Source organism: Centroberyx gerrardi, chromosome 2 (assembly GCF_048128805.1).
Source record: "Centroberyx gerrardi isolate f3 chromosome 2, fCenGer3.hap1.cur.20231027, whole genome shotgun sequence".
NCBI lineage: Eukaryota > Metazoa > Chordata > Actinopteri > Beryciformes > Berycidae > Centroberyx > Centroberyx gerrardi.
The window spans coordinates 24,004,581-24,026,591 of NC_135998.1; the positions used below are offsets into that span (position 1 = coordinate 24,004,581).

The 22,011-nt window shown below is 42.6% G+C and overlaps 1 protein-coding gene across 1 annotated transcript in view; it reads right to left on the reverse strand.

The window, feature by feature from the left end:
• Positions 1 to 4,909: 4,909 nt before the first annotated feature.
• ttll11 (tubulin tyrosine ligase-like family, member 11) overlaps positions 4,910 to 22,011 on the reverse strand; it is a 32,713-nt gene continuing 15,611 nt past the window's right edge. The window contains 6 exon segments of the mRNA XM_071924038.2: positions 4,910 to 5,238; positions 6,654 to 6,760; positions 6,859 to 7,083; positions 17,576 to 17,583; positions 21,718 to 21,729; positions 21,802 to 21,918. Coding sequence (XP_071780139.2) covers positions 4,910 to 5,238; positions 6,654 to 6,760; positions 6,859 to 7,083; positions 17,576 to 17,583; positions 21,718 to 21,729; positions 21,802 to 21,918 — 798 coding nt within the window.

Sequence of the window (22,011 nt, forward strand, 5' to 3'; positions counted from 1 at the left end):
GCCGGTGATGGAAACACCAGTTGTTGGAGCTGTGGGGATCAAAAGAAAATTGAAAACTATGAAGAAAGACAACAATTGAGAGCTCCAGTAGATTGGCATTAAAGGCAGAGGTGAGGGAGGGTTAAAGGATAAGTTCGGTGATTTTGGACCTATATAATTTGTCTCTTACATACCTGTAGTACTTGGACCTGCAGAGAATATCGGCTCCTGAGTCAGCTGTCAGTTGAAACAGCGAGCTCCTGTTGCCTCTTGCTGCTAACAATCAGTCTAAACAGGGTTTGTCAAAATATCTCCAAAACAGCCAGTCTGTGAAAACGATGTAGAGACCAACTGACGTATTTATATTCACAGCCCGGAAAGCAGCAGCACCGCACCATTTCTACTCATAGCATAGTCTTCTACCAAACTCTACCTGCCTCCATGTGCAATTTTTTACAATGTGACCTCACCGTCCACAAAACTAGATCATGCCGCCAGTAACTCTTTCACCCCACAGCAGTTTGTGCTGCAGCAGAGAAAAATAGTTCTGTGACTTCCTGATTAGTGAAAGTGTGCGTAATGGCAGAATTGTGTCATGTTTACTCTCAACTCCACTGTGGAGCCTACAAGCGGCTTTTTTGGAGATATTTTGACAAACCCCATTTGGACATTTACATTACATCATTTAGCAGACGCTTTTGTCCAAAGTGACTTACAATAAGTGGACTCATTGTTAGCAGCAAGAGGCAACAGGAGCTCACTGTTTCAACCGACAGCTGACTCAGGAGTCGATATTCTCTGTGGGTCCAAGTACAACAGGTATGTAAGGGACAAATGATATATAGGTCCAAAATCACCAAACTTATCCTTTAAAGTCGAGATGAAATGAAAAATGCCTTTTTAACCCTTTTAGATCACATCCCCGGTCATATTGTGCACCTATTTAACAATATATGCCAAAAAAAATACAAAAAATCAATTTCTTTGTATTCTTATATCAAAATTCAATCATGTTTTCTTCCTGTAAAACAAAATATGCCGTGTGCTTACGTAAGCAGGACTCAACCAATTTCAACCAATAATATCATGACATCCACCCATCAATCAATCTTCAACTTTTAGCGCACAGAGCTAAGAGGCTAAGATTCATTAGTTAGCTAGCTAGCAACAGCATGGTACTTTGGTGTGTCTTCGGGTGTTATGACACGCCCACTTTTCAACGTTCAAATCAAATTCCTCCCAACGTTACGTCCCGCCTGTCTTTCCTGTTTCACTCGGAAATACGTCACGATACGGAAGTTAGATACTCTCGAAATGCCGTTTCATCTCGACTTTAAGGCGCCGTTAGCTGATGGTTGTATTCTCTGTAATATGTGTGTGTGCACAGATCCCAGATAAGACATCCAGCAGTGAGCTATTTCATGTTCATCACCCCGGGTCAAGACAGGAGAGACGCAAATGACAGCACCTGCCAACAGTGCTGCCATTACAACATTTATAATGATGCCCTATAATGCTGTGGAAAATGGCACTCGTTACTGAGCCCCATAGCGCCCAGTCACTCAAAGGCAGGACAATAACGGTGCACAGTATGACACACACACAAAAGAATCATATATATACACCACAGCCAGCGTTTACATGATTGACAAAATCATGTGGGCGAAGAAATGGGCTTTCAACAAGAATGCATGTGCCATTCTTGAGCGCCTAATTGAGCTAAAAGACTCCCAAAGTTGCTTGTGTAAATGCATGTGTGGGCAATATCCCAGCAGTGACGACCGCATCAGCACAAACCACTTCACTGAAAAGAGCAAATATTTTATTCTTCTTATTTATTCTTTATTCTAGTGCTATCAATAGATTTAGAGTTCTGCACTTTTCACTGATGTTACTTTCATTAAAGATGCATCTATAAATCTACTTAGTTGTATCTGATGCTGCAGTGAGTAATACCTCAGCACTACAGCATGTAGTAAAGAAAGCCTTTACTTCTCTAATGTGTCCCTGTATGAGTTTTGCGGTGAGCAAGCAGCTGCCCATAGGTTTCGGTAAATAGTAACACAACACACACACAACTTGGTTTTCATGTGACAACGGATTTAATAAATTTAGTGGAAAAGAAAGAACGGAAAGAAAGAATTGAAACAACATACAATCCCAACATTTCTGTTACTGTGAGTAATGGAGTGTGTAAACAAGCAGAATTGACAGCAATGACCTATGACCTCTCTGGCTGGCATCCCCCTATAGCAGTCATTTTGTCTGTAACTGGATCCATGTCATGTTCATTGCAGTTGACAGACAGATCTCACAATGCCTGGATACGTTTTTATTAAAAAAGCTATCTGAATCACAGTTAAAAAAAAAAAAAAAAAAAAAGCATCGGTCTGAATTCTGTCATGCAGTCACCGCTGAATTGCTGAATTCCCCATGGCAGTTGTGTGGCTACAAAGTGATCAACCTGGAACCTGGTCTCCGACACCGGTGCTGCAGGTCTGAGGCTGCCTGACTGGAATAGCTGCTGAACTGAAAGAAAGAGGATGGGTGGTGGCACGGCCGTTTCCCTTTGGATACTTCATACTCATCACTAATGGGCTCACAGAGCTAGGACGGACAAATGAGCCACTGGCTTTACATAGTCCTGAACTGAGGAACTAAACACAAACGAATACAAACATACACTCACAGACACACACACGCACAAAAACACACACAATATGCCCACACAAATACTCACTCACTCTTACATCCATATCTGTGCAAATGTAATAGTTCAAAAAGTTATTGTGCAAATTCAAGAATATAATACACACATTTACTTATGAGTGTGTGCGTGCATGTGTGTATGTGTGTGTGTGAAACGACTATGTGTATGCATTACATGTGGTCAGCAGTAAAGCTGGAGCCTCTGTTGTTATCCCTGAAGAGAGTATGTGTTTGTGTGTGTGTGTGTGTGTGTGTGTGTGTGTGTGTGTGTGTGTGTATGTACAGTACCAGTCAAAAGTTTGGACACACCTGATTGAATGTATGGTTTTCATTATCTAAAGGCTTATGCTTAAAAACGTGACATTTTCTTAGACAAAAATAAATTCTAAAGTTGATGCCCATGTATGAATTTCTTTCCGAAACCAAAATTTTTACTTTTAAAAATATTTTTTTTTGAAATCCCCGCACCGACGAGAAGTTTTCATTTAGAAGTGAAATTTAGGTGGAAAATGTTGAACCACAATCATGATGTATGCCTGTTTAAAAGTTCATTGGTGGAATTTCTTTCATCATTAATGCATTTGAGCCAATCAGTTGTGTTGTGACAAGGTAGGGTTGGTCTAAACAGCCCTATTTGGTAGAAGGCCATTATCTCTGGTTGTAGTAGTCCATAATATGGCGAGTACAGCTCAACTTAGCAAAGAGAAATGACTGTCCATCATTACTTTAAGAAATGAAGGTCAGCGGATCTGGAAAATTTCAAGAACTTTGAAAGTTTCTTCAAGTGCAGTGGCAAAAACCATCAAGCACTGTGATGGAACCGGCTCTTAAAGGCAGACCAAGAGTTACCTACACTGCAGAGGATAAGTTAATTAGAGTCCCCAACCTCAGAAATCGCCAATTAACAGCACCTCAGATTGGAGCCCAAATAAACGCTTCACTGAGTTCAAGCGGCAGACACATCTCAACATCGACTGTTCAGATGAGACTGCGTGAGTCAGGCCTTTATGGTAGAATTGCTTGCAAAGAAACCACTACTGAAGCAGACAAATAAGAAGAAGAGACTTGCTTGGGCCAAGGAACACAGGCGGTGGACATCAGACCGGAGGAAACCTGTCCTTTCATCTGATGAGTCCAAATTTTGGGGGAGGAGGTGTGATGGTGTGGAGGTGCTTTGCTGTCGACACTGTCGGCGATTTATTGAGAACTGAAGGCACGCTTAACCAGCCTGGCGACCGCAGCGTCCTGCAGCGACAAGCCGTCCCATCTGGTTTGCGCTTAGTTGGGCCCGTCATTTGTTTTTGACCGGGACAATGACCCAAAACACACCTCCGGGCTGTGGTGACAAAGAAGGAGAGCGATGGAGCGCTGCATCGGATGACCTGGCCTCCAGAGTCACCCGACCTAAACCCAGTGGAGATGGTTTGGGACGAGCTGGACCGGTGAGTGAACGAAAAGCAGCCAACAAGTGGGAACTCCTTCAAGACTGTTGGAAAAGCACCCCAGGCGGCTCCCTCGTGAAGTTGGCTGAGAGAATGCCAAGAGTGTGCAAAGCTGTCATCAAGGCAAAGGGTGGCTGCTTTGAAAAATCTAAAATATAAGATAGTTTTGATTTGTTTAACACTTTTTTTGGTCACTTCATAAATCCATCTGTGTTATTTCATAGTTTTGATGTCTTTAATATTATTCTAAAATGTGGAAAATAGTAAAAAACTGCTTCTATGAGTAGGTGTGTCCAAACTGTATGTATATATGTATATGTGTGTGTGTGTGTTTAGTGTAATTAGTGTGTGTATCATGATTGTCCTGGGGGATTGCATGATAGAGGTGAAGGGAAGCAAACAGCTGCTCTGTAGAATCAATAAGTATATTTAAAAGAGGCATTTCCAGCCACATCTGGACCACACCGTTCATACACGACTCCACCAGGAGGGAGGGAAGGAATACACCAACCGCCCTGCATCCCTCGCTCTATCGCTCCTCCGGCCCCCCCGCGGACATCTTCCTCCGCTGAAGGAAAAGCAATCAAGCTGAGAACAGTCCTCTTTGCGAGTCAGCCAGCAGGGTCGAGCCAATCCTTCTCCCGGCTCTCGTCGTGCCCCCTCGCGGAGCCGGAGAGGCAGAGGCCTAATCCCCCTGCCCCCGTGGCGTGGAGAAGGCCGGAGGCGGCGGCGGGGAGGGGGGGGTGGGGGGTCGGACGGCCGGCCGGGGCCCTCTCCAGTCAGTTGTCCGCGTTGGCCCTGAGTGCGCCGGGCCTGAATCTTTGATGCAGCCGGTAGTCCTGGCTGGCCGCCCTTCGCAGGGGAGCCGGGGAGTCGAGGAGGGGGTCGGTCGGGCCCGGCGCCCGAGCCTTGTTGCCCCGTGGCAGGGCCCTGCTGCAGCTCACGGAGCGCCTGTCCTCGGGCCCCGGGCCCCCGACGCCCGCCTGGGACTCCAGCTGAGCCTCGCACAGCTCCACCAGCGACACCACCTGCTCCCTCATCGCCAGGGACTTGAACCTGCGACCCGCCAGGTAGAAGAAGGCTTCCACAAACGCATGCAGTCCCATACCTGCCGGACAGACGGGGGGGAAGGGGAGACATGAAGAGGAAGGGAGGAAAAATCCAAGGAAAGAGAGTGTGAAATTTAAAAAAAGGAATTTGCTGTTTCAAATGAATCAAGACATCACACTTTGACACTGATAGGATGAAAAGAAATGTGTAATCTTATCTCTCATATGCTGCTTAATTACAGTCATTATCCTTTGTGCATTATTAGTTGAATTGACACCGCTTTCCCCCCCCGTTGCCTGAAATGCATTTTCTTGCTACTGCTGGTCGATGAATTATCATATCAATCCAAACAGCAGACATCCTAGTATAATAGTAGAAGGGTTAGTTATTTTAGATCCTGTGAACTGGTGAATGTCAGAGTAAAGACACTCTCTATTTAGAAACTTTGAACAGAGTGGTAGGGCTTCTGTTTGTGTCCAGAGAGCAAGAGAAATGTCTGTATAGTAACCAAAATCAAATTGCATGAAGAGATTATTATCCAATGAAGTTTTGCCTTGACTGTATATCATTCCTTTAAACACAGCCAAGTTCTCTCTTTTCCTTAAACCACTGAGACTATAAACTTGATTCCACTCATCCCTCTGAACCACTTACAACAAAAGCTCAATCAGGGTAGGAACAAGCCTCTATTCTCCTGAGCTCAGTGCGCGCCATCGTGAGGTTTATCACAGCGTACACGTGTACTGAGTTTTATGACTGAGGCGTGAATGTCTTCGGCGTGTCCTTTCCATTTTGCCCTTTCTAAACTCCGAATTCAATATTCTTATCTCATTTTGCCATTATTTATGCCTCTCCAGCGTTGCAACGGTCTTCGATGAAACACCGCTGGGAAGAGGTGAAATTGAGGAGAGTGCGGAAATTAGGATTCAGGACAGAGAGAGGGTTTCTCCTGAGGCGGTAGGGGCTTTTATCATTCTGTTCAAAATCCTGAGTCAGCCTTTCACACCATCCAAAACAAAAAAAGTTAGTAAATACCTGCCTCATCCCTCTCCTCTCCCCGTTCCCCCGGCAAATCCTTGAGCGCATGCACACGCAACAAAAAAAGAACCGAGCCCGCCTTGAATTCTCGCCGCATACCTATGAGACGGTTTCGCATTCAGCTCACAGTCTCTTCTATACAAGCCCTTCCATCCATTCCGTCTCTCCGTCCGCACCCTCCGCCTCGCCAACGTTTCCAGGTGCAGTCTCTGAATAATTCATGCGGGAGAGTCTCTTTGTTGTCACTTTGTGATCTCGGCTTATTTCAATTACGGGAGCGAGGAGTGTCAGAGGGAATTTGACGAAGAGTGAGCAGCCATTAGCTCAAAGCGCAACGCCGTTCGCCCCCCCGAAGTCTCAAGGATACCCAGCTCTCCTGTCCTCTACGTACTGTGCCTTGGTGAGGCTTTTAGCGTGTGTGTGTGTGTGTGTTACCTGCTTCTTTGGAGTCAGGCATCGATCCCGACCAGCGACGTGTGATATCTATGTAGAGGATGTCCACTGATGCCATGGAGAAATTACTGTTGCTCAGCTTACAATTCCTGAGCAAAAACAGGATCATGTGAGCTAGTTCATATTCAAAACGAAAATTATAAGTGCTTAATCAAGGCACTTATCATGTCTTGAAATGATTCCCTACCTGATGAAGGTGCGGAAGGCGGTGGGGCCCAGGCGCATGTTGCCCTTGACCCCGAGGAAGCGTATGAACAGGGCTGTGATGCGCTCCATGAGGCGCAGGTAGTTGAACTGCTTGGTGTACTTGGGGTACACCTGCTTCAGACAGAGGGAGGGCAGAGCGCCTCCGTCATCCTGGCCTTTCTCTTGCGACGCCGCATCCATGGGAATCTCCTCCCCCGGCTCGGAGCTTCTGTCAGGGAAACGAAAGAAAAGGAACGAAAATAACAGATTACTACGAAACCTTTTCACACTTTTTGCATCTCTGATAATAGAAGTTTGCAAGTCGCATTTGTTGCCGTCTGTTATTTGTCCGGTTGTGTATTTTAGCAGGTCATTTTCCTCTCAATCTCATATCACATGATTTCCCCAGGGTTCCCCCGGATTATTTCACATAATAAACTGTATTTGTATAGCACTTTCAAAAGCAATTTTATGCTTCAGTCAGGACCTATCATAAAAAAAATACACAACAATGCAGATGAACATAACAATAGCAGAAAAAATGTAATTACAGCAATAAGACACAACATATTTTAACAAGTGCAGATGCTGTGCGGTCCCACAGCGACTAGCTAGGTGTGCAGCATCAACTGTTGCTGTAGTTGAAGTTACTGCAGTCCTGGAATAATAAGGATAACCACATCATTAACCCACTGTATTGTCAAGAAGAATAGATCCACTTTACTATATTGGTACACACTGGTAGGTTAGCTGTCTTTCAGTATCATCAGCATAATACCCAAAATGTTTCATTAGCATTGCCCAAACTTGATTAATTCCACACTTGCAAAACTGCTTTGCTAGCTGTAACTAAAATATTCACTGGCAAGGAATATGTATATTTTCTTCCCATGCATAGTTTAGCCACTGCAGCTGCAGAGCTTACACACATTAGGAAGACTGTAACACCGGACGAGCGAGCATCACTCAATACAAGGTGAGAGAGCGCAGTTTGGCGTTACGTCGGACCTAACTACGGATGGACGACTAGACAACTGTCAGGCACCGACCAGCAGTGAAGAGGAACTGCAACCATAAAATGAATCATTTTAATTGGATGCTCTGCCAGCTGAATCTGCAGTTGGGGGAGATCGGCAATCAGATGATCATCTTCTTGAATACAAGTGGAAGTGAGATTGTGTTCAAAACTATGTCAAATGTTCACAATAACTGAACTCTTGCTTACTTTTATCTTAATTAGATCATGCTACTCAATAAACCAAAGAAAACAAAAAAATATACAATTACTTTCTCAAGTGCTGCAAATCAATTTGATAGTGAACTGGTATATAGAGATAAAGTGTGTGACGAATGACTGACTTGAATTTGGCTCCTGATGCCCACGTTGCCATGGGGAAAAGGTACCATGACTGATTACTGACTACACACAGAGTACAACAGATCTGCACACTGCAAAGCCCTCAGTGGGAATAACATTAAGGCCTTAAAGAAATACTTGGGTATAAGAGGAACAAGGAATATAACTATATTAAGAGATCTGGTTTTACTTCAATGACAGACCAGTTGCCATTCTTTTATTTTATTAGCTACCTGACCTTATCCTGCCATTTCATCAGCAGCTGTGGCTTATTAAAGACCGCAAGGGCAAGTCTCTAGATTTAACACAAAATATGTAGATATGTACTATACACAGCTAGTGCAATGTAGCCATGCTAACCAGCAATGTTGGCTGTAAAAATGGTCTATTACAACAATCACCAGGTCACTGATAAAGGTACTGAGACAATGTGTGTGTGTGTGTGTGTGTGTGTGTGTGTGTTCAACTCGCAGACAAAAAGAGGCAAGGTCAAAGTCAGTGATCTACAGTATCACCAGGTGAGATCCATCCTGCTGACAGTGCTGTAAGAGCTCTCTCTCTGTGCGTGCGTGTGTGTGTGTGTGTGTGTGTGTGTGTGTGTGTGTGTTGTCCAGCAGCAGGACTGAGTAATAGCCTGCAGGCCTTGAGGACCTAAAGACCATAAGGCCAACCTAATGAGCCTATATCAGCTGATTTACAGATAGCCCACCACCAGGTTTAGATAAATGCATCAAGCTTTTCACTGGACTCTGCACTTATAGAGGCTGGCCTGGCAGGGGAGGAGGGGCGAATAATGCTGTATGAAGGATAAATACCGGCTCCAGCACCCTTTTAAAAACCTCACCTCACATTCTTCCTCCACCCTTTTCAGACACTGTGTGCTCACATCCAACACAGTTACCTGCATTCAGTAGCAAGACATGTACGTCCCACTGATTTCACTTCTAGTTGGATGTGCAAAACTGCAATAAATGCCACACACAGCCGATAATTAAACACCAAATGGTTTTAGGATTAGCCTATTATTTAATCCTTCTTCCACAAACTGTTTGGAATTCTGCTGAAGAGAGTGGCTGCTATGTGTCATGAAGTTAGGATACATAATGAACTAAAACAAGTCCAGGGAGTCAATTCATTAGCTGCGTTTCGCTCTGTTAGCTTGGCACAAGCCTCGGCAAATGCTCTCAAGGCAAGTGGAGGCTGTAAGATGATCTATCCACCAAGCAGAGAGATACGGTTGTTTGCTTATCTCTGTTGTGCTTGTAGTAGTTCTCCATGCTGTGCTAGTAGCAGTATGGAGATAACTGTAACACCTACAGGTTGTTTCCTTTGGTTCGAACTATAGCTGGAAAGGTCACTTTGTTGCATTTTTGTATTTAGTTCATTTATGTTCTTTTCTGACCAATTACAAGTGACTGAGGGCTTGTAAACAAAATTCACATGGGAAAACTTCATTTTCTAAATTTTATTTTTTAGGCATTTTATGCTTTATTGATAAAGACAGTCAGGAAGGTATGGGAGAGAGAGAGGGGAGGACATGCAGCAAATGAGCGCGGGCCGGATTCGAACCCGGGTCGCTGCGGGAAAGACTGAGCCTTATGGTATGCGCTCTACTCGGTGAGCCACCGCGGCGCCCCGAAAACTTCATTTTCTGGTAATTTTCTGTAGTCGGTACAATTACTTTATCACTCCTAACAAACCGCACCGCAGTCCACTTGGAAGAGGATTGAGACCCACATTTCCAGGCGGTCTCAGTGCGGTTCTTTCAAACTCTCCTGAGTTTGAATGCCATTATTCTCACCTGCCAAAAACAAACCAAAGGAATACACGCTCCAGGGTTTGATTAAACTGCTCCAAATATGCTTGGTGTGGCCTAAATGTTACTCTGTCCAGTCCAGATAAAGACCATTAACTCATTTCAACCACATATTGTACTGTAGCCTGTCCTGCTTATAGCCATAATAGGAGTCATGGAAATACCACCTGAAGGCCACCGAATACACAAACTGTCATGAGAGAACCTTTATGAGAGCAAACCTAATGAAAAAATTAAAAACGAACCTGTAAGAAGTACAAAAAATATATAATGCCAGGATATCGCACGCATCATTACCTGTCAGTGTATCTTCTGCGTGCATGCGTGTGGGTGTGTGGATATATAAATATATATATATATGTATATATGTATATATATATATATATCTATTGTGTGCAATATGAAAATTGTGTGCAAATTTCTGTTTATCTACAAATAACAAATGCTCTCAGCATTCAAACTCTCAAACTAAAGCAATTATTTATTATTTTATGTTAATTTACAGAAGAGGATTGAGGCCACGTGAAAAAATTGAGTTCTGAGATTAATCTCAGAATTCTGAGAATAAAGTCAGAATAATCTCAGAATTCAACAAAATTTTTAACGTGGCCCTAATCCTCTTCCACATCAGCAGCATGCCCTATTTTCAATTTAGTCCTGGGGAAACAAGAGAGAAAAGGAGGAAAGGAAGGGTTCAGTTCATCCTTCTTGATCCAGATCAAAGATCGGGTGTGTCATCCAGTAAGAGACACCAAGCTGGGGACAAAGGCTAACCTCCTGTATTGATGTATTAGCAGGCCTGTGCCTGCACACTTAAGAGAAAAAGTAAGTAGGCTAACCATCACTTTTGGGCTACAACTTCACTAACCTTTGCTGGTGCCCTTTTTATGATGACTGTTATTGTTTTCATAGAGCCAGAATCTGCTGAAGTGGGCTATGCTTCTGTATAATGAACAAAAGCAAGATGTAAATACAAAGGAAAAAGTCGATCTCACAAACCAATCACTCCCGACTGAAAACCAACAAATAACATCAAACTTTTTCTGCAGACAAGCCACTTTCAGAGAGGTGCCATTTGAGCTGGCAAAGCAATCTCCACTCACCCTCCCTGCCTATTACTTCGACTTCATTTCCTCGAGATATTGAATTCTGCAGTTTCCCACCATGTACAAAAACTTCCTCCATTGAAAAGGAGGAAAAGAGTAGTATTAGTGACTTTAAGTTGCAGAGAAATTTTTGTCGTACAACCCCCTATGTTCCGTCAAGGGAATTCACAACAAATGCTGTGGAACTTGTGTGAGGTTGGTTAAGAAAAAATATTCAAGTGATGGAAGGAACTAACATGCATTAAAAAAAAAAAAAAACCTATACCATTACATATCAGCTACAGTGCTGTATGTTGTATGCACACGGGCACAGACATGCACAGACATATACGCTACGCTGTGCCACTCACTATGTGCTCCATTCTTCTTCTTCTCATGAAACTGAGAAAAATGAAATTACGGCCCGTCCCACTAAAAAAAATGTTATATTATTACTGGTACAGAAGAGGACTGTCCTGTATGAAAAACTGAAACCCGGGTCATGACCTCTGACCTTTAAAACATACAAAAAGTAGTTAAAGATAAACAGGAGAGATCTCACTTCTCCCACAGACTCTCTCTAGGACAGATGTGAATATGACAAAATATAAGAGTATTAATATGAACTCCCTATCTTAAAGCACTAAGGTGTTAGGGTTAGCAGTAGATAGTAGTTTCAAGAAAATCAGTTTTTACACCTTAATATGGAAATGTGTGCAGCAAGGTGATCGCCACCATGACGTCAGTGTCCTGCATGCACCATGGTGGCGGGACATAAAAAGAATCAGAGGATAAAATAATGTGGCAAACCAGAGGATTTGTTTGCTGGTCAGGAGGCAGAGAGAGACAGGAGTGCCCCGTCGGGACAATGAGGCACACCTGCGCCTAATTAACCCGTCTATAGATGTGTGTCCCGGTAGGTGGCAAGCGGAGCCAGTGGAGTGAGCATGTGCCAATGTTACTAGAACGGCTGCCTTCACATGTGATGGCCTGAAAAGGCTGTTTATATATAGACCGCTGGACTGTGCACCAAAAGGGAGGGGATCGGAACATGAATTGGTCCTGGCACAGGTGGTGTGTTATTTTTGTTCCGTTGTTTTGTCCGGGTGCCAACTAAAACAGACTGAACCACAAGCTCCTTTCCAGTGCCCTTCCTATTATCAAGACTGAACAGTGTCACAAAAAACATCACACAGGTCCACATCAACTTGACCGCCCTGCCCTCTAAAACCTCTCTCACAAATCATTTACCCAACCCTGGAAATCCACTGCTGCTACAAGCTTGTTTGATCTGGCTCTGGATTTAGAGTACTGCACAGTGAGACTGCCTGCTAGAGAACTTAACTATTTGATAATCCAAAATTGTGCAGTCTCTAGTCTAACTTTGTCCTTCTTTGTCACTTTGGTATTCAGAGAGCAAGCTACGCGTATGGGAGGGGCATTTTAAATGTGGGCCATCTCCGATGAAAATCTGCCAAATTCGCAGGCCAGAAAAGTCCTTCTGCATTATTAACTCTGGAGAGTAGATTGACCTGAATGGCCACAAGCAGGAAGAGCTAAGAACAGGGGAAGATAGGCTTATATAATGGACAGACAGAAACGAGAGGAACAAAGAGAGCAAAGGAGGTGGAGGGCGGAAAGGAGATAAAGGGGAATAATAAGGTGCACATGATAGCAGGTGAGAGGATGAGGGAGAAATCAAGAGGGATCAGACTAGGGTGACAGCCAGGGGCTTCCAGAACTGAGCTACAGCAAATCAATGACTGAGAACCACCTCACTCCTCTCCAGTCACACACCAGCCACTCCTCTCCTTACCGCTTACCCCCGTAATCCCTCCCTCTATTTCTTATTCCCCAACTTCCCCCGTGCTTCCTTCTGACCCAAAGCAGACTGGGCAATCTAGTACAGACAAGGTTGCTGAAGTCCAGTTTATTCTTGTTGCAGCCTCTTTTCAGGCACTGATGCTGGGGGTCACACAATACATAACTGTTTAGCCAGTTGTGGGTCCGGCTTTGCCATCCCAACAGGATTTCAGGATTAGGCTGAGTGTGTGCTGACTTAGCAGATCTGGGTCAGTCAGGACCTATGGTTGGCACAGATAGTCTTGTGGTGTGAGAGGGGTTAAGAACTCAATCTCTTGCCTCCTGATCCAGTCAGACCATCAAGAATAATTCAAACATGTTAGATTTTCATGACCCTTGCAATGTGAGTTGGGCAAAGACGCAAATCAACTTCAACTTCAACTTTATTGTCCCCGAGGGGAAATTTGTCTTGCAGCCAGATAGAATATAGAACACACAGACTCGGCACACGGACTCAGATACAAAAAACATGATAAAATAAATGAATACATGAATACATCAAGTGACAACAGGAAACCTAGAGTATGTTTAGCCATCGCTAAAACCATCATCAGCCCCCAGTAGTTAAATGGGAAACTAATCATCAGCTAGATCATCATGAGCATTTAACAGTTTGGTGGCCTGAGAAATAAAATAATTATTCAACCTGTTAGACCTGGCCTTTGGTAGTCTAAATCTCCGTCTGGAGGGTAGGAGCTCAAATTCTCCATACAGAGGATGAAGAGGACACTGTAAAATATCTCGAGCCTTAGAAGTTGCTCTCTTACGGAAGATGTGAGACAGATCAGGCAGTTTAACACCAATGATCTTACTGGCCACTTTAACTATATGTTGCAACCTGTTCTTGTCACCTGTTGAGAGATTACCAAACCAAGTAACAATAGAGAAGGTGATGACTGACTCTACCATGGAGCTGTATTAGAGCGTCATGAGTTTAGTACACACACCAAACCAATTAAGCTTCCGGAGGAAGTGCAGTCGTTGCTGGGCTTTTTTACAAATTGCCCGTGTTGTCATTGAATTTCAGCTTGTTATCGATTATAGTACCCAGGTATTTGTAACACTGAACCTGTTCAATGGTCTGACCCTTAATGACTGTCTGAATGGGCGTGTAGGGCTGTCTGTTGGCAAATTTGCCAACAGACAAGAACTAGCCAAGAGCTGAATTCATGAAAAATAAATAAACAGCAAATTGATAAATGGGGTGATAACAGGCTTCAAGAATAAATAATAACAACATCTAATTCAGAGTGCACAAGCAAGTTGAATGCTATGGCTATCTTTGACAATTTCAATAAATTGTCAATTATTCAACTAGGGAAAATAGGACCGTGGACTTATTCAGTGCTGACATTAACGGGGGTGTACAACTTTTATTTGTTGGGCTCTATGGGTCATAAATATTGCTCAGTGGGGAACTCACGATGACCCCAATGTAAAATTCCATGACCTAAAAATTGTATTTCTCACTGGTTTGTTAATGTTGTTTTTCAGCTCAGAAAAATTCTACAGGGGTAGGGATGGGACGATGTATTGAAATTCAATATATCACGATACGAAAATATGACGTATCATAGGGCGGAAAAATTCATCGCGATATTAGCTACATTTTATTCTGCTGTAGTAATCACAAATGAGATGGCTTGCCCATCACAATTTCACAACCTCTCCATTGAAATTATATTATTTGCACTTTGTAATGACATTTTTAAATTGTTGTTTACATTCTAGCAGTCAGTCGCTTCCCTAAACAGGGGTGATCTGTGTAGAAAAACTTGTGTGTTTGCAAAAAGTTGTAAATTACATTCTGGTATATTCTTGTAAACTGACCCATTCCCTTATATTTTATAATTTACAGAGAATTTTTCAAATTCCCTGACTTTCCCTGTCTGGAATGCACCTCTCAAACTTCCATGACCAGTGGGAACCCTTTGGAAAGTGGAAAGAACCTGAGCTGTCCTTGAGTGACATCTAGCAATGGTGAAAGGAAAATGCAGGGCATGCGGATTGTTTTCTAAATTATCCCATGGCTTCTTTATGTGGTTTTCCTATCACCCATGTAACCATTTTCTGTGAAAAATAACGTGATCTCAAAATCCTGAGCTCTGAGATTATATTTTCTATGCTGTTGTGTGTTGGAGGGCCAACAAAAATGCAACTGATGCATGTCAGTTCACTAAGTAGATGACAGAGGCTACTTTTGTTATTGGGCTGAGCCTGGACTCTTTGAACTTAATTGTAGAGAAAATGGTGTTGGCAAAACTATGTGCTGCAACAGACAATGACCTCCAACTTCTCCATGGCATGCTGCCGGTGCAGCTGAGCAGCCCAAGTCACCACCTCAAGGTGTGCCGAGGAGCGCTTCAGGCATTTATTTATTCCATCCAATTCAATACAATGCCTCCTCCAGCATTAGGCCTAACCTCAGCCCCCCCCCCCCCCCCCCTCTACTATACAGTCTTAGCTCCATACCATTTATTCATGAATAATAATCTGCATACCTGTAAACACAGCTGTAAAATCTTCATTAAAATAAGTCATTAAGCAAATTCCTCAGAGTTAAATATTGTGTATTTACATATAATTAGCACTGTGTACTAGGTCAATATCAAAACACATGAATTAGTCAATTTTCCAAGTTTCATATTTTCAAATATGACTGAAATATGGAAATGTGTCAAAATGTGAATTAGTACATTTCTAAGTTTTACATACTTCCTATTTACTGCTTCTTTTGCATTTTTTGGATTGTTTTTTAACTGTTTCTTTACTATGCTATATTTGATTATGCAGCTGAAAACTAAATAACTATCCATTCAGTAATCCATCAATCAATAGACAGTTGTCTTTGGCAGGAATATGAAATGAACACATTTAATGGCATTTATGGCAATCTGTGATTACTGAAATTAACTAATTTAGTCAACTAAATATTAACCAAACATGACTTTTGTCTGTTTTTGATTTTTTGTGATACTACCATGTCTGATCCAGACGCACAATGTGTGATGTGCCTTGCCTTATGACCTAGTATTTTTCTTTCCGACCACATGTCATTTAGTGTGAAATGCTCGACATTTTCAGAAATTTAAAATTGTTGTATTCAGCATCAGACATCGACGGTGCTTAGACAATCTATACATTTGATTCCAGTTGTTCCTCAACAAATGGCCTTCAGGTAGCCAGTGGCAATTCTTTGGGTTGGTGCATTGATCACTAATGGATTTATCATTTGTTTACTTAAGCAATCTCAATTTTAACCTCGTCTGAACCCCCTCTCTACGGCTGAGAGAGATGTTAGCGAGATAATGAGGGAGAGAAGTGTCAGTGAATCTTGATGAGGTGCCTCCGCTGAACTCCAGCAGGAGACCTCAGATGCGAGGGTTAGTCTGTGGGTTCGTGTGTGCGTGTGTGTTGCATAATATGCCCCCCAAGGTGCCAATACACTGTAGGAATGCCTCAAGAGGAGTTGGCAGTGTAATTGGCTTGGCTTGCTAACAGAACGAGTCTCCTCCTGCCTCGAGCACCTCACCTAGCCATGTCTGGAGGACAACAGAACCACATCCGGGTCAGACGGCCCCTTAAGGAACGCTTCTGTTCTCAACACAGTCACACACACACACACACAAATTGAACACCACACACACCAAGGAGATATTGCTTACTATCATCAGGCAGTTTCTTTCTCCATGAATTAGTAAGCAGTGTGAATGGCATTGAGAGAGGCCTGCTGAATGTTTAATGGAATCAATCATCCCGCAGCAGCCAGAAGGACACCACATCTATTTAGACAGGACAGGCTCTGCTAAGCAGGGCACAGCCTCAGCAGAAACTGACAGCCAGACAGACCGACAATGATGGGAATGTCTGCAAACATCCCCGTCATGGCCCGCCAGACAGAGAGGAGACGACGATGGAGGGAGAGCGAGAGGGTAAAGGGTGAAGAATGTCAGGTGAAGAAACAGAGAGACTGTTCTACTGAAGCCCGGTGCCAAATGTTAGCCGGGCGTACGCAGAGGGGACTAATTCAGCTGTCAGTAGCTGGCCTAAATGCTATTGCTGGCTTCGTGTTTAATAAAAGGGCTTAGAGTTCCTTGCTCCCTCTCATATCTACCCCGCACACCCGCACGCTCTTTGTCAGACGGGAGGTGAGGAAGGATTCAGGGATCAGAGAAATTCGGGGTGACGCGGGGGACAGGAGGATCCTATTCAAAGCCGTCCCCGGTGACAGAATGAGGTGAAATTTAAACTTTAAAATACCACAATTTGGTTCGACCTCAGCTATCCCCGCACTGCACCGAGCCTCAATCCACTTCAGAGTATGTGTGTGTGTGTGTGTGTGCATGGGAGCTGCAGTGTTGTTTTTTTTCACATTGTCTGTGAGATGCTTTGTAATCTTGTCGCTAACACTGCATCCTAAGATATGTCCCCGCGTAGTGTAATATCTGCTTTCTGTTCTCGTCCTAACACACACACACACACACACACACACACACTTCTCATAATGGATCATAAATCACCTTCACTGACGTCATACAAAGGATTAATGGGCAGGGTGAGAGAAGTGCATGTCTGAGTGTCACTGATACCATCGCACCCTCCTCCCTCTCCCATAATCCCCATCTATCCCTTCCTCCTTTTCGCTAAAATACGACTTTTTCTTTTATCTGCCATTTCATATTTACCCATCTCTCTCATACATGCTCTCACTGTGTCTCCTTCATAGCATCACCTGCTACTCTGTCCAGCTCCCTTGCACTTTCTCCGTCTCTGCTCTGCCTCTGCATCGTATGCCTGGTCAGTTCTCTCCTCTCTCCCCCTTCATCTTGAGATGCGGTATTCATGTGGGGGTGAATTCAGCCTCAACTCTACGTTCTGAATGACTGAATCCCATCCATCCCACTGCAGAACAGCTGCCAGCTACAACAGCACAGGTATACTTTACTAACTTGATAGACCATCTGTGCAGTAAACAAATCGCTTAACCTCCCATAACAATATTGGGAACATTTTGTCTGTGCTCTTAAAGTGTCCTCAGACACTTGGTTCAACGTCTGGCTGTTAACAATGAGTCTAAAATGAAAAGAAAAAACAGCACAGTCCTCATTAAAATGCAACTGAACAAGATGACATCAAAACCTATGCAAGTGAAGGGAAGTAGAAGTCCAAGGCTTCTTGTTAAGAGCTGGTCGTATTCCACCGGGATCCCTGAGGCTTTAATCTGGAACAGTTTGGCATCTGGTTTCAGATTTTCAGAAAAGTGTCAATTTTTAGTTTATTTTTAATTCTGCATTTAGGTGGAGGTTGGCTTGTCAGCACGGCTGTGAGATGAAGCCATCACCGCTTGAGTGTTTGACTTCCAGTTCCATAGCTGGTGCTACATCTTCCCTAATGAAGGCTTTTGTTCGATAGGGATAGCATTCCTCAGATTCAGCTCAGAGCGCGCGTGCCCTCTCATAGACACGCATACAGTATGTGCACGTGTACTCACATGTGCACACGCATGCACACACGACGAAGAGGAGGGCATGATTAATGTATTCTCATTTTGTGGCTGTGTCGTTGGCTGCAGCGCTGATTGCATTTTTTAGGAGCACATCCGATATAATGGCTAATTTAATAAGCATTACAACTAGCTAGTTGCATAATTAGCATATTCCCCTTCTACCACAAGACTCAGTCACTGTCTGCAGATGACAGTAGATTTCCCTGCAATCACAACCTGACATGAATGCTAAAGTTCTAAAGTTGCACACGTGTACCTGCATATTTGGCGTGATAACAGGCAAGCACAATGTATCTAATTAATGATGATATATTTCTGTTAATATAGCTAAAAAGAACATTCTGAAATTGAGGGCTGAGCAACAAAAGAACAATACACCTGTTAGAACATTAAAACAAACACCACAACAGTAAGCATGCTAGCATAAATCAGCTGAGCTGGGAAACAGTAACACGCTATAATGAAAAACGGACTACACAATTAAAATAAAGCTTCAGAGTACTTTGCATGTCCTTTTTTATTTAGTCTGAAATCTGAAATCTAATTTAATCTATTTAAGATTGCTCTGTTAGATAGTAAAAAAAACGGAATGTAATTGTTGATGTTTTGGAAAAAATTGTCAAATTTGAACTAAAAACTAGTTTATTATGGATGTCCTGGTGACTGAAAAAGCCTTTGGGTTCATCTGACAAAGATAAACGTTCATCTTGTTGCCGTGGTAACATAGTTTTGTCTGCCTCCTGGACTGAAGCATGTGTCATATCTTTTTTTAAGACGGAAAAAAAAAAACTTTTTTTTTACTAATTTGGTGTAAACAGTTTAGAAAAACAGACCTAGGGGTATTCAATAAGCAGGGTGACCAAGTTAGGCAGATAATTGTGAAATAGTTTATACCATTTTAATGTGTGAAACGAAAATTGGATATTCAGGAAAGTCAAACTTTCATCCATATGAATGACCGATAATCATGAGCAACACTTGAGACGTGATTTAATGGTAACTGTTAGTTATCTAAGTGGATAACCCTGCCTCTTCAAATGCACCCCCCAACCCCGCCCCCCACACACACAGACACACACATCTATTTTGAATAATCTATCAATTATTTACATTAAAGTGTTGCATTTCTGAGTTGTTCTGTTGACTTTTTTAAAATTCCATTTTATCATTTCCCAGCCTGTTGATATCTGTGGTGCAGCGCTGCAAGTTCATATTGACTTAAAGTTTATTCAGAAATGTATTCAACTTGACTATAAAAATCGGATGCAATTCTACTATAGGCACCCAAATAGTTAATCTTTTAAAGACCACTTAACCATTTAATGGGGGCCAAAATAGTGTGTATCGATGCATTACAAGACACTTATTAACCATTTATTAAATACAGTAAACATCAGTTGCAACTTATAAACTTCATTTTTTATTACATTAATTAGTGGTCAAATAGCATTTCTTATAGCATTTACGTATACTTAATAATTCTTAATGATAAATTTACCATTCATTAAGGATGGTTATTATGAAGTGTTGCCAATTTTTCATCTTACTATTTTACTGAAATAGTTTAAGTTAGCAATAGTATTTGTAACTGGTTTGCTGTCAAAGTAAGAACAGACTGTTGGCATCAGCAATATATTCCAGTCACAATGGCTACATATTTGGGCTACAGATTTTAACATTTTTATAAAATTAATATTTTGGTTTCTCCACTCATTGAATGAGATGCTGTAGTTTAAAGCATGGCTCCTCAGTACGGTAACTGACATTTTATACAACATTTTACCAGCAGATCTATGGCAACATGATGAGGGGTGAGAGACAGCACTGCACCTCCTGGTGGCCAAATACAGAACAGCTGTTGAATTCCTCATAAAATATAAGATTTGCCATTTAGGGGCAGTTCCACACTACACCCACACTGTGGTGCAAATCACTCACTGCTCCAGCAAAAACTCAGTGAAAAGTCAGGCACGTTCATTCAGAAGATCTACAGCTAAAATCAATTACCAACATCAGCCATAATCTGTCAGACATGGTTTTGAATTATGACTAAACAGTCCTACCATTTGGTAGATATGTATTGCCAACAGTATACTTAAAAAAATGATCCTCAGATGTTGACATAAGTGCTTAAATAGTATACACAGTAGTTCTTTCAGAATGCAAAAAGAGGATCATCAGAGCTTTGCCAACCAAAATTTTCAGCTGAGGTATGATGATTCATAGTTAAGGTTGAATTTTCACAATAAAACAACTTGTACCTTCTTATATTAATGACATACTGCCCAATAAAGCACAGACATTTGTAGAAAATGATTTTCTCAAGTGGTGCAAACCATGATGAAGTCACGGTTTACACCACTTGCTTCTGTAGTCCTACCACAAGGTGTAAAGGAGAGAAGTGTTTCACCCCTGATGAACTGAGGTCATGAGGTCTAGGTCAAGATAAAGAGTAGGTAGGACGTTAGATTCAAGGTTAAGGGTCTCTATAAGTAGAAACTGTTCAACAGAACAGAATTTCCAATGTCTATACTACAGTACACTGCAGGTTAAAACAATGTAATTCATCCAACAGACATCAAGTAGTCAGAATATATGATGTGGTACTGATGATCCTAGCTGGATGGAGATAAAGCAATGCAGGAGGAATGAGGATTAAACATATTATGAGGGGGATTATATCAATATGCTCCTGGTCATGAATATGGTAACAGTAAAGAGGGTATTATCCCCAAGAAGCTATTCCTCTCACTTGCAGAACGAAGCAGATCCAATATCAGATATGGAAGATAATCTTGGGGAGAGGGAGAAAGGGACACAGAGAGAGAGAGAGAGAGAGAGAGAGATGCAAGAAATAGAGAGCAGCAGTAGACAGAAAGAGAGACTGCGGGCTTCAGGGGTGCAGTGGAAACTCTATCCATATCACTTAGAAAGCAAGAACAACAAATTGAGAAAAACAGTAATGGTAGAGGGGCGGTGGTGCCAGCCAACTCACGGGCCGGTCGGTCAGAGAGACTGAGCCGCCGCACTTAGCAGTCATGTGTGAATTTCCATCACGGCTCGGCTGGAATTTAATTTTTCCATTTAACAGGCTTATGGTGAGCTGTTCAGTGGTGCATTTCTTAAGCTGGGCTTGGAGGAGGGACGGGTAGAGAAAGATGTCACGCCCTTATTAGCAGGCTCTAAAACCAGTCCAGCAGACAAAGAGAGGCGAGAGTAAGAGAGCGATCAACAGAGGGATGTAGCTCTGACTTCCAAGGATAAGTAACTAATGTGTTCTGTGTGTTTTTTGCGTGTGTGTGTGTTTGTGTGTGGACTTACAGTGATGGTTTCTTGTGACCAGGGTCCATAAGGCGTAGAGTGTCCCTGATCACGCCCACTTTGACCTCTTCATCCACCGGACTGGGAACATACTCAAAAACTCCTGGTGCCACCTGGAACCCACGTGCAAACACACACACCAATTACTATGGCACTGACAGTGACGATAATGACAACAATAATAATGACGATGATAATGTTGTTGT